The sequence below is a fragment of the Salmo salar genome, chromosome 26 (assembly GCF_965601325.2).
Source record: "Salmo salar chromosome 26, fSalSal1, whole genome shotgun sequence".
Lineage (NCBI taxonomy): Eukaryota > Metazoa > Chordata > Actinopteri > Salmoniformes > Salmonidae > Salmo > Salmo salar.
In genome coordinates, this window is record NC_138316.1 from 4842482 (window position 1) to 4856618 (window position 14137).

Sequence of the window (14137 nt, forward strand, 5' to 3'; positions counted from 1 at the left end):
GCGGCTTGGTTGGGTTGTGTTTTGGAGGACGCACTTGACCTTCGCCTCTCCCGAGTCCGTATTGGAGTTGCAGCGATGAGACAATTGGATACCACAAAATGTAAATAATTAATGAGGTGCGTATTCCTACGTCAACCGGAGAAGCTCCTACGTTTGTGAGACAATACAAAATTCTGCTTGCAGCATACGCAACGGTACAAGAGATTATCGACTCCCTATTAGCTAAACAGATAATCAGGGAATGCAACAGCGCTCCCATGTGACCCGTTTTGAAATCAATGGTTAAATGGCGTCTTACCATTGACTATAGACAACTCAACAAGCTGGTCCGTTGTCTCATTGGCCAATGACACAGCTCAACCAGGAGTTGCCAAAGATGGCAAACGCCAGGTACTTCTCCACTGTCGACGTGGCGAATGGTTTCTGGACCATGACAAATCGACCCTCGTGACCAACACAAGTTGGCTTTCTCTTTCTCAAACAAGCTCTTCACGTTCAATCGTTGCCCGTTCGGGTATGTGAACTCCCCCTCAGAGTTCAACATCTTCCTGCACAAGGCAATGCCAGACGCTGCCTCCAGGGGAACTATAATATATGTAGACGACGTTCTCATGAGAAGTGAGATTTGGTCACATCACCTCAATGAGATGGAACACGTTCTTACCCAACTCGGGGTAGCCGGAGCAAAGTTGGCCATCATGAAAGGACAATGATGCAGGACCAAGGTAAACTACGTTGGACTTCTGGTGATTGCTGAGGGCATCTTGAAACAGTCTTAACAGTATCCTAGCAACAGCAGAATAGTGGCTTGGCTTATGATGCCGCAGAGCCATGATGTGGTAGTCAACTACGCAAAAGCAAAAACAATGTGCCTTTTTGTGGGATTTTGGCAGTGTGTCAACGCAGTGGTAACAATGAAACCGACTTCACACCACCCCTGTGTGACATAGCTCCGCCATTTCCTTCGAACCATTACTACTTCAAAGACAACGTGTGTCATGGCATGCCGATGACATTTGTGGATGGCTGTTCTTATCGTCATCTAGACCACTTGCAAGCTGGTGTGGGATTGGTATGGCACAACGACATTCCGTGCAAACCGCTTCAATTTCAGCTAGGCAACAAGACCAGCCAGTTCGCAGAAGTGCTTATCACAGCGGCGTGCTTATCACACTGCAAACGGCATTGAAACATGACTTGTCAGAACTGACAATCTGCACCGACTCAAACTACGCCAGACTCATCTTCTTATGCCACTTGCCGTTTTGGAAACAAAATCACATGACTACTTCAAGTGGCAAAGTGAAAAACAAAGAGCTCATTCTAGCTTGCGATGACCTTATAACCAAACATGGCATACAGGTGTATTGGAAGAAAGTCAAGGGACACTCCAAATCACCTGGTCATGACAAACTTGGCAACAACCATGCCGACAGCATGGCGAAATCTGCTGCAATTCACGGCACCCCTTGGGTGTTCGATGCTCGAGACGCTATGATCACAGAGGCGGCCATGGTGTCTGTGGTAATGCGTAGCCATGTGCAACGCGGGAAACATCTTCACACAAACATAATGTGTTGCTAACTCATTCATTCCTGAGTGGTGACCTGTCATCAAGTCAAATAGTGGCTATTTAAGAATATCAAATATAAAATGTATTTTGATTTGTTTACCACTTTTTTGCTTCCTACATGATTCCATATGTGTTATTTCATAGTTTTGATGTCTTCACTATTATTCTACAATGTAGAAAATAGTAAAAATAAAGAAAAACCCTTCGATGAGTAGGTGTTCTAAAACTTTTAACTGGTAGTGTGTATTTGTACAAGTATTGTTTTTGTTACAGTATTACATTTCAGGGAGCATTCTAAAGACAACTGGCAATGTTGCTTAGTACTGTAAAATAATTGTATATTACTGTAGGTATTTACCTGTAAATTTACATAAACTATTTTCCTTACTGTAAAACATATTATAGCATACCTGCTGTAAATTCACAGCAGTCATGCTGTAATATGTTTTACAGTAAGGAAAATAGTACTGTAAACTATATTAAAACATCACTGCTGTAAAGACAAATTACAGTATTAAACTGGCGACTGTGGTGCCAGGATAATGCTGTAAATTTACAGGGAAAAGTTTTACAGTGTAAGCTACAGTTCCCTTGACTTGCCATAGGGCTATTTGAAGTCCCCGTCTTATGACTGTCGAATTTGTATAGCCCTCTTAATCATCACACATAACATAGCTGGCATTAATATCATCATCATCATCTTTTACCACTTCACCAAATATTACTTTTCTGGCACTCCCTTCTCTTTATTTTCAACTCTCCATTTCACAGCTTTTCTCGTATTGAATTATACTCCGAAATTAACATTTTTGCCTCCTTGGATCAACTTAACTTTCTGCACGTTCCCAAAATCTTTTGGTGATTGACTTCTAGGCTATTTGACGCGAGTACAGTTAGGCCCTAAAGTTTAGGCTTATGCACTAATGCCATATAGCCTAAAATAATGAAAGAAAACCTCAATGTATCCTATAAATTGTATAAGAATTTATGATTTTTTTAAGGTATTGTTTTCTCTTTATTCAACCCACACATCACTACTACTGACATTACAAATGTGATGCAGAAGATCGTGGGAGAGATTTTTAATTAGAGAAGAATGGATTCACTTTTTCAATGCCAGTTAGGGATACTATAGTTATCAGATTTCACATTGGATTTTTTAATTCTGGTGCTGCTCTGCACAGAGGTTTAAAAGGAACAGAAATGAATGATATAAACTGTACTTTTTGGTTCAGAACTTTATTTTGCTGGTCGAAACAGTGGAACGGAACGAAAAAAGTATAGTTATGTTCAGAACGAACAAATTGTAATATAATTTCGGTTCCAACCCCTGCTTTTCATTGACTTTGATTTAAATTTACTAGAATTCCCTGTGTACAGTCTAGTAGGCCAATATCAGACATTGGACTGCACAAATGCACTGACTAATCGGGCCTTGCATTGGTGTATTGGACTTGATATGTCAGACCATAACAACCATGGTCAAGTCCACGTTAACACTATCTCCTTCCTAGATATAAAACGTTTACCACACCAGTTAGATAAGAGCTTTTATGGTAAACTTGCTTTTATTCTTAATTTTTTATAGATTTTATTTTTAAAGTAAGAAAATAAAGGCAGAAGATCAATTATTGAATGGAAAACCCAGAAAACACAATCAAAAATCGTGCATGTCAGTATTCCACATCGAACTCACACAGTGATCTTATAGATTTCGATAATTGTTTCGCTCACCTCCAAACTCTCATTACCGCTTTAATACAGTCCCGTTTTTCCGTGACACACACAAGATCTGTCTCATTACGGAAATCGCTCTTCATTTCTGATTATTTTATTTGAAACCATGGTTATATTTCTGTGCGCCATATCACGCTGTAATGGAGTCCAGGCGGAGGGCAGAGGACTAATAGGGGCATCAGATGCGGCGGGCGATTCAGCCTGGGCAGGAGGCCCAGAGTCGAGCACTCCTGACAGGCCTTCCTCTTCACGGCTCCCCACTCTCAGTCTCTCTCTCTCTCCAGGGCTCAAACGCTACAAACGTATTACAAAGTCAAAACAATAATATAATTTGTTAAGCTGCCATTTCTGCAGATGGAAGATCGATTTTTCTTTTATATTTCTGTAATTGAGTGAATACAGATGCCAGGCGGATTCACACACACACACATACAAACTAACAATACGTCAACAAAAACTATCCTGGTAGAATATATCGTCTATTATAGGCCTAATAATAAAATATGGTATTCAAAGTCCACTCCATGTGTGCAGTTCTATCCAGGGATATCCGTCCCCTGATTTAAATGGGTAGGCTTTCTGCGATAGTGTGGCACCTGTTCTACTAACCCAGACAAATTGGATATCATTTTTATGTCTCTGAGTGCAGCATCAAGAACGTTAGCGGTAGTTTCGCGAGCCAATAGCTAGCATTAGCGCAATGACTAATGTCTACAGGTATGATAGCAATGCTTCCAGTCATCGCGCTAACGCTAGTTAGCGTAATGAGCTCCAAAAGTATCGGTACAGTGCACAGTGACACGTTTTGTTGTTTTGGCTCTGTACTCCAGCACTTTGGATTTGAAATGATACATCCAAATGTGTCACTGTCCCAATACTTTAGGAGCTCACTGCATACTACCATACCTGTAGACCTCCAGTCATTGCTCTAACATTAGTTAGCATTGGCTTGCGAAACTACCCTACCTACCTTCCTTCATAGCCGAGATCTAAAAATGGTATCCATGAGTTCATCTGAATCTGGTGAAGTAGAACAAGGGCTTAAAATGACAGAACTCGCAGTATCCCTTTAACACAGTCGATTACAAAAAATCTGAGTAGGGAGGACACAGAATTCTTGATCTGAAATTGCTTAACAGAATTGCATTTGTTTTGTTGCGCTTCCATTAAAAAGTGTCTTCTCATCCGCAGGACGCATCTAAACATCCATTCCTCCCTCAGATGCGCTGCATTAAACAGGGACGATTGTGTGTGTGTGAGAGCGTTTTCACTGGGGAAGATTGATGTGGTCCAGTTACAAAGGCTGAGTGAGATGTAAACCCCCTTTTATCAGGTTCCTATATGTATTACAGCCATAACAACGCATTGGGCAATTTATGGAGAGGGTATATTGGAATAAAACTAAACCATTCATATTTTTGGGCTTTTATCATTAAACAAAAACTAAATCGGGTGATTAATAACACTACCACTACTACTACTACTACTAATAATAATAGGCCTACTTATAATAATAAAAATAATGTTATGGTGTTGTAGGCTTATAAACACAAATTCCATAATTTGCAAGGCCTATAGTTGAACCATATTTTTGTTAATTATTTCGTATTATTATTATTATTTTCATATTATTATTACATTATTGTTGTTAATGCTATTTGTAATGTTTGCTACATGTTTGCGTGTGAAAGGTTTATGATTTCTTCTGATGTAGCCAAATGTTTCCTTGCCTTGTAGCAATTTTCCCAATAGACATGTCTTCAAAGGCTTAGATGTTTACTACTTTGTTTAAATACATTTAACAACCATGGTATGAACAATTGCATGCACGTTTTTCTTTGTCATCAGTTTCAAATGCAGAATTCAATAAGCTTGTGACATTGGGTTTAGCCAATAGAAAAAAAGTTCAATTCAATATATTTCATCAACATTTCTTAAATATGTGTGCCTTTCAGAAAGACAAAGGCAAGTATGCAGGGATTGCTGGCTTATAGCGAAATAGGGATAATTTATCAAGCCCTTAGGCAAATCGGCCCATATTTTACTTGCAGACAACTTTTTGGCGGGGTTGTTTACAGCTATGGAGAGAGCTAGGCACGCCTTTGCAGAGAGGAAAGCAATTTTTGTCATCTGACAAAATGTTATTGTCAAAGAACACTTTATATATATTTTTTGTGGTGTAAACAGCATCATATTACTTAATTTTTCAATACAGTACTACAAATTACATTAGGCCTAGACACAATTACAACTAATTCCATTAACACCGTTTTCCAATAAGGGCATGTGCTATAGAAAGTCCTCAATCATGCTGTAGATTCATTGATAATGATAAGGAGCAAACTCTGACAGTGTAGCCTACAGACCGCCCAGCTCTCCTCCACTCTCTCACACAGAGGATCCTCCTGCAGACAGTTGCATCGAAGCTCCTCTCTGTTTCTGATCCTCAGATAGCCTATAGAAAAAAAAACTATCTTACCATTAAATGGACCACCTGACCTTTTCCCCTGAGTTTCCATGCTTTGCCGATCCCATCCATATACATCTGGCTGATGCCACCAGTGCCGGCCTTGTTAACAGATTGCAGCAGCATAAAAGATGAGTTGAACCGGTGTCATCCCGGAGAGGGGGAGAAAGGGGCCGAGCAGTGAGGGTTCTCGCTCGGACGCCTCCTTTGTGCGTCTGTAAAGGAACCATTTAGTCCTGGCGGCGGTGGTCTATTCACACAGCTAACCCTGACAGCTGAGCTGCTAAAGCCCCTTCTCTCCAGTATAGGCTATACACTGTAACAGAAAACGGTAATTTATACGGTAATTTTAGGTATTATCATCAATAAAACACTCAAACGTTTTACTGCAGAATACTGTAAATGATGGTGTATTGTGGGACAATTTTCTGTATTTCGAATGGTACTGTAATTCCACCTAACAGAATACAGCACCATACCATATCTTTGGAGCCCAAAAACCTGACCACTAGTGGGCACATGTTATTGTTGTTTCTGACTAACATATTTTGAGATGTGCCTTGGAAGAGGCTATATTTGTTGCTGTACCAATTTAACTCCTATTTGGTTATAGTGCCCCATCAATTTGAAATATATAAGGGACACATTGGAGTGGCAGCAAGTATTTTTTACAGTACACCTACTGTAATTTAACCACTTAAGCTTTAACCTTAAATGGTTGAGCATTTTGCCATGTCCTTTTGTTCTGTTTTGCCCCGTAGTTGCAGCCAGTTTGAAAGTCTTTGTTAAGGCCTGTAGAAGTGCAAATTATATAAAACACCAAATGTTCATTAATTCATCAATTATTCATTAATTCCGATTAAGGTAGTATTTACTTTATTATTATTATTTTTTTACAGTATAATACAATCCATTTTACGGTATTGTAGCCTACTGTCATTAGACAGTATTTGCTTTGATACCGCATTTATATTACAGTAGGAGTACTATAATATTAAACACATAATTTTACTTAACACCGAGCTACGTGTAAATTACTTTCAAATTCTTGGTAAGCTTAATGAGCTAAATTATTTACGTCAGGTTTTGTTTGAGCGAAATAAATAGCATTAATTGCTCCGGTGTTTTTTTTATTTATTTATTTATTTCACCTTTATTTAACCAGGTAGGCAAGTTGAGAACAAGTTCTCATTTACAATTGCGACCTGGCCAAGATAAAATGGTGTTGATGAAAAGTAGATCGAGAAAGCAGCCGACCAGTAACTGCACTTTAATCCATATCTTCACATGTATTTATTTCGACGATTTGTTTCCACCAACCACATGCCTTAAGGGAAAATACATTTTATTTAGGATAGAGGAAGAGAGGGAGCTTTGTAGCGCATGTTAAACCAGCACAGACGGAAACAGAGATCTCCTCAGCTATCATTTACAATAAACCCCCCTTTCTCTGACAGCGCCATCTAAACAGATAAATTAGTACAAATTCACTCAGATTTTACTCTAATAACAGTGATGAAAGCATGTAGATTCATCCCTAATTACACAAATGCCTAATCCCTAATGGTCTTGAAAATGACTGTTGAATTATAATCTAAACATTGTTGTTGGTTGATTCAGGGAAGGAACCTACTGAAATTACCCACATTGTGACAGCCTTGAAATTACATGGATGTGAGACTTGAATGGTTAATAATAGCAATATTTAAAGAGTAGTTGTGTTGTTTTGAATAACCTAAATCTTAAATCAGTAAAAGTCTACTATAGTTTATACTTCAATCCAATTGGGTTCATATTCCCTTTTCTTCAACAAAAGTATGTGTTATCTGTTGTGTTGTTACTCTGTTATTATGATGAACTGCAATCATAGACCTATGGTCACGTTTCAGTTATGTGCAATTTCAAAACAAATATCCCAGTAATTTGGGGTTAAAGCTATTACGGGTGTTTTGTGGTAGTTTATAGATAAAGTCGTTCTAAAACGTAAACTAGAAGGATAAAAAGCCAATGAATCAGTGCAGAGAATGACGGGTAATAGTTGCTGCTAGGGCGTGGATGTGTGTGAGTGGCTGGCGATAGGGGGTCGTGGCGTTGACATTTCCAGAGTTCTATTCTGATTGGCTCTTACTTGAAGAAGCTCATGGGTTCTTTCAACTATTAAGTGCCTCCCTATCGCTCTAAAGGACATTATAATGCAAGGGTCCTCCTTTTTGAGCACAAATAGAATTTTCTTTCATTTGGAGGATATATAGCTTACTTAAAAAATATATATTTAAAGTTGTAAGGTAGACCACATTTGTAAGGTGGACCATATTTCGCACTGGAGCGGTGCGCCATGCTCTCTCACACCGATCTCCTGGATGCTCGGCTCGGTGAGTTATCATCGCAAAACTCCGGTCTTCAACTATACTGTAAGCTGGAGCAATTTCTAATCTAACAGCATTATGAAATTAAATTTACCCATTTGTCTTTGATGTCAGCCCGTTGCATCTAAGTAAAATAATTATTTCAAAAATGAATAATTTCAACCCTGCATATTATGTGTAAATTCTGAAATGTTGATGTTGATTAAATTGAATTTGTGAGTCAAGCAGAGGATGAATAATATGTGTAACACTTTTAGAGGACTCGGATGAATAACAATTGCCTGTAATTTGACAAACATTTTACATTTCACATCAGGGAATTAAGATTTTACCCTATACAGACAAATGTATCGCTCGTTCTTCAAATGCATAATTTCAATAATTTCTGATTGTGTTTTATCCCTCACTCAAGGGTCTCAGAGTTGTTCTCTGCAGCGCTAACTGTGTTGCCATCTCTCTCGCTCTCTCTCTCCCCTGCAGGGATGAAGGATGCTGCGGAGCTGCTGGGGAACCGAGACCCGATGAAGTGCCGGCTGAGCGGTGGGGTGGCGGACCAGGGAGACATGGACCCTGGCCCGGACACGGTGGAGGGGGCCACCTTGCTGCCCGGGGATGAAATCCCCACAGGTGGATCCAACCAGCCGGGCATGCCGGTAAACAGTAAGGACACTGAGAAACAGCAGCAGCAACAGCAGCATAATTCTAGTCAGACTGCGAACCAGCAGAAACAGAAGCGGCATCGAACGCGCTTCACCCCAGCTCAGCTGAACGAACTGGAACGGAGCTTCGCCAAGACCCACTACCCAGACATCTTTATGCGTGAAGAGCTGGCGCTGAGGGTCGGCCTCACCGAATCCCGTGTGCAGGTAATCCCGTGTCTTGGGGTATTGATGTTTCTTTAGATTACATTTACCCACAAAATGTCCTGTTAAATTGATATCATAAACATGTGTAATCACATAATGATTAGGCTACTCATACAAACATATTTTTATATATTTCTAAAACGAATAAGCCAAAATGATATGCAAATGTATTGGTTTTACAAAATGTGTTTTAGCCTAACTATGCAATTCACTATGTGATATACTGTAGCCAAGAGAAGGCCCTTAAAATTCAATTATAATAGCCCATCAACATTTTAAACAATGATTTAGCCTTGCTGTATATTTATTTTATATTGTTAGAATTAGGCAATACAAAATGTCAATAACGCAATGAGCATAAAAACGTGTCCAATATGTATCAACATGTATCCAAGCAAATGTTCCACCCATAAGAAAACAAGTAAACTTATTCTGATATTTAGCAATATGAACAGAAGAACTGATGCACAATAGCATAACATTGATTTCGTTATTTTATAGGCTAAGGGGCAGGTGATTGAAAAGTAGAAAGACACATCAGGGTCAGGAGCGTTGTCCATGGTGCTGGTGCACCTCCCTAACGCTTGCTGTTGCCCAACGTGTGCACGACTAATATCATGCCAAACCACAGTTCTACCAATGGCAGCGCTATTCCTTGTATATAATCCAGTTTAAATTAGTTTAATTGAATAAGAAACATGCTATTTTATTATTTATAATATTTACTCGATTAATTTCTAAACTATACTTGTTGTTGACGCTCACAGGAAAAGCTGCAGTCAAGCCATTTCTCTTTAGGGTGGTCGTTGTAAAATAAACTAATTTGTGGCAGTCTATAGTACGTCATTCCTGAAATAATGGGGGAAAGTTCATCTTAAAATAAAAACGATGCCTTGGAACATTCTTCTCATTCAGCAAAGCAGTGTATACCACACTACTGTAGGGCCTATATTGCAAATCTGCAGAAGTGCTGTTTGTATTAAGACCTAGCAAAGTACAATTTGAAATGCACATTGAACGTCACAGAGAAATAATAACATTTTCCATAGTTTATGCACGGTGCCATAATATTTTAGGAAACATGTATACTGGTAACCTACAAGGATGCCTGCATGTTATCAATTTGAATATATTCATTAGTTTCTGTCTCTAACCTATACCTTTAGTGCGTCAAAAACGTCATAAATATTTTTACATTTATTTTAATATTTTATTTTATTTAGAATGGCATAGTCTAGGCCTATAACATAAAAAATATTTTAATTACGTGGATGTATGCTGGATTTCTAAGACACTATAATAAAACCAAACACATTTTTATCAACCTATTTCTGTCTTATTTATAAATGGACGGATTATTAACCAATGATGTGAAATTCATGCAAATGACCCTCATTGCAATCAAGTATATCATTAGTCATGGCTACAATTAAGTCGTTTTTATATTATAAACAAACACTAAAGAAGTATGAAAGCAGCCCTATCTGATATCTAAACCTACATTTCTGCAAACAGTGCATTAGATTTGCAGTGTAACTTCGCCCATTTGTTGCCGTCCTCTGGAATGGTCTATCAGCTACGTCTTAATAGGACGCTGTGCGAGACTATATTGTACTTTGTTAATGGAATGAGAAATTGCATTTTCTTTCCCCTCGAGTGTAATGGATTCGCTCGGCGTTTCACGGCTGGCTGAAGTGAATGAGAGCGAGATTTTAGATTTAATACAGCGGCACAGACTCCCGGACCCGTGAACCCATTAATCATGCCTGGAATAGCGATGAAATCTTCATAAAGCTCTATCCATAAGACCCTACAAGTAACCTGCCACACACTACGTGTGTGTTTCATACAGAGTTTTATGATTGTTTTAACAATTATTTAAACCACTGATTTGAGTATTTTTATTACGTAAATAGAGTTTTAACCAATCTTAACGTCAGCAGCTGCTTCCGTGCGAAGTTGGTTTAGAACATTGTTTTAGATACGAATTCCGTATTATAGTAATGGATTTAATCTGAACGGTCCATGGACCACAGAGATCCTGTGAAATTACTGCTCCGATATATGATGCCTACCTACACAAGGTTCAGTTTAACGCCCCTTGCAGGTCTCGAACCCACAACCACTGCTAACTACTGCTAACCACTGCTCCAATAAGGGTCAACCCCTAGGCAAGGTTCATTACATTATTAAAGTATATTAAAGAATATGAGGACCAATTTCTAATGTTTATTTTTGAAATTGTACCTTATTTATCCAGGTTTAGTTTCTGACTAAATAAAATGTTAAAAACAAAGCTAGTAATTTGTAAGACTTTTGGATATTCCTCTATATTCCCTTTCCAAGTTTAGCCTATAAGAATAAATGCTATATGTTCGAAATGTGTTATGTAGCCTAACCTTTCTCATGCCCTCTTTCTTTTTCTCTCCAGGTGTGGTTCCAGAACCGCCGTGCCAAGTGGAAGAAGCGTAAGAAGACCACCAACGTGTTCCGCGCCCCTGGCACTCTGCTACCAACGCACGGCCTGCCTCAGTTCTCTGCTGCGGCTGCCATGGAGAACAGCCTGTGCTCCTTCCACGCCAACGACTCCCACTGGGCCACGGGGATGCACGGGGTGTCCCAGCTCCAGCTCCCCCCGGCCCTTGGCCGCCAGCAGGCGATGGCCCAGTCCCTTTCCCAGTGCAGCCTCGGGGCCGGCCCGCAGCACAACTCCATGGGCCTGTCCAACGGCCTTTCCTCCAATGGCTCAGGCCTGCAGTCCCACCTCTACCAGCCCCCGTTCCCCGGGATGCCCGCCTCCCTCTCCGGTCCAACGAACGTGTCAGGTTCGCCACAGCTGTGTAGCTCTCCGGACAGTGACATGTGGAGAGGGACAAGCATTGCCTCACTGCGACGCAAAGCGCTCGAGCACACAGTGTCCATGAGTTTCACTTAATGACGTTTGAAGATGACCCCCTTTGTTTAGCTTTTAGCTGTACCCCGCCATTTTAAGAAATACCTGTGTGAAGACTACTCAGGACTCAAAGTATTTCATGAGAATAACAATGAAATAGAATGGCCAGACTGGAGTCTGAGTTGTGTTCAGATGTCATAATAAAAAACCCAGATGACATTGGCTTGTAAATTTGGTGAAGTGGACGTGAGAAATAGGCTAATTTACCTGCGTCTCAGAATGTCTGTTTATCTTAACGTCCATTTTCCCAAAAATGATTATATCACCTATTCATAATTATATTGTCATTATTTGGCCAAGAATCCTTGTCATTTTCTATTTTTCATTAGGTGTGGCTGTTGCACACCATAGGAAAGTAAGATATCATGTCAGTGAATTTATTTGTTTTCTAAGCTGTTAAATGCTTTAAATTAAGTTGGGAATCAGATTTCGAAATGCCACATGTACTGCATGTTTGAATGGGTCTGATGCATGCGCAGTGAAGTGGATTTGACCCCTGAAATAGCCTATTTTTCTTCTTCTGCCTCGTTCCCGAAATGCCCACTTGATCACTTCTTATGGATTTAAGAGAATGGAAATGGTGTAAGGACTGTTATGTAGACTCTGACTCTGTTCCAATATCCACACTAGCATAGGCTACTTTGAAGAAATGTACTGGTCATGCATTCTAAGTGGTATATAAAGGTCTAGCAATCTTTTTGTTTTACATCTATGCTGGGAAGTGCATAGAGTGCATAAGATTGTCTGGGAGTGGTATGATTGGGAGGAGAAAACAGAACATTTGCTGTTATTGGCAGAGAAACTTGGAACTCAATTTACCACCTGGTGATAAAAAAAACTCCATTCTAACAAAACAGGCTGAAATTTCAGGCAGTCTTTTCAAACAGCCCTAACAATAATAGGTAATTTTCATAATTTCGCAGTATGATTGCAACCTAATAGTGTGGAAATATATATAAAACAGAGTATCACGTTTTTGACTCACTGGGACTTTAAGAAAGAAGAGTGAAAAAGAAACAAACAAACCCATTTCTACATAGTCAGACTCATCTGCATGTGTTGGCCACGTGAAAAATGGGGGTATTAACATTTATAAGACAAGAAAATGAACCTTTAAGTAACCTGTTCTAGGATGTTTTGTGTAGATAAAGCATTCTCGTACCCACTGGTCTGTTTGTGATATGTTTTAACTTATTGTTTGTGCTTTTCTTAAATGTTTGATCTTACACCAAATTGCATCACAATGTTTCCTTGAAAGGCTTATATTAATTTATTGTAAGTGGACAAATAAAATCATTTTCAATATGTCAAATTATGATTGATTTATGTCTCAACATTAGCCTAATGTTAGAGAAAATGTGGGCTCCTCAAATCAAATGTTATTTGTCACATGCTTCGTAAACAACTGATGGAGACTAACAGTGAAATGCTTACTTACGGGCCCTTCCAAACAATGCAGAAAGAATAAAATATAAATAATAGAAAAATAACAACACAAGGAATATATACACACAATGAGTAACGATAACTTGGCTACATACACTGGGTACAAGTACAGAGTCAATGTGCAGGGGTACAAGATAATTGAGGTAGATATGTACAGTTGAAGTCAGAAGTTTACATGCACTTAGGATGGAGTATTTAAAACTTGTTTTTCAACCACTCCACAAATTTCTTGTTAACAAATTGTTTACAGACAGATTATTTCACTTATTAATCACCGTTTTCACAATTCCAGTGAGTCAGAAGTTTACATACACTAAGTTGACTGTGCCTTTAAACAGCTTGGAAAAAACCAGAAAATTATGTCATGACTTTTGAAGCTTCTGATAGGCTAATTGACATCATTTGAGTCAATTGGAGGTGTACCTGTGGATGTATTTCAAGGCCTACCTTCAAACTCAGTGCCTCTTTGCTTGACATCATGGGAAAAATCAAAAGAAATAAGCCAAGACCTCAGAACATTTTTTTTAGACCTCCGCAAGTCTGGTTCATCCTTGGGAGCAATTTCCAAATGTCTGAAGGTACCGCGTCCATCTGTACAAACAATAGTATGCAAGTATAAACACCATGGGACCACGCAGCCATCATACCGCTCAGGAAGGAGATGCGTTCTGTCTCCTAGAGATGAAAGTACTTTGGTGCGAAAAGTGCAAATCAATCCCAGAACAACAG

General features: G+C 39.3%; 1 protein-coding gene across 2 annotated transcripts; it reads left to right on the plus strand.

Annotated features, from left to right (window-relative positions):
* Positions 1 to 7880: 7880 nt before the first annotated feature.
* Positions 7881 to 13274, plus strand: otpb (orthopedia homeobox b). 2 transcript variants are annotated; one of them, XM_014174930.3, is made up of 3 exons: positions 7881 to 8188; positions 8624 to 9009; positions 11441 to 13274. In XM_014174930.3, the coding sequence occupies exons 1-3, from the start codon at positions 8113 to 8115 to the stop codon at positions 11942 to 11944; spliced, it is 966 nt and encodes a 321-aa protein (XP_014030405.1). In that variant the 5' UTR covers positions 7881 to 8112; the 3' UTR covers positions 11945 to 13274. The 2 variants fall into 2 exon arrangements, with proteins under 2 accessions (XP_014030405.1, XP_014030406.1); XM_014174931.3 differs by having other exon boundaries at positions 7882 to 8149.
* Positions 13275 to 14137: the final 863 nt, after the last annotated feature.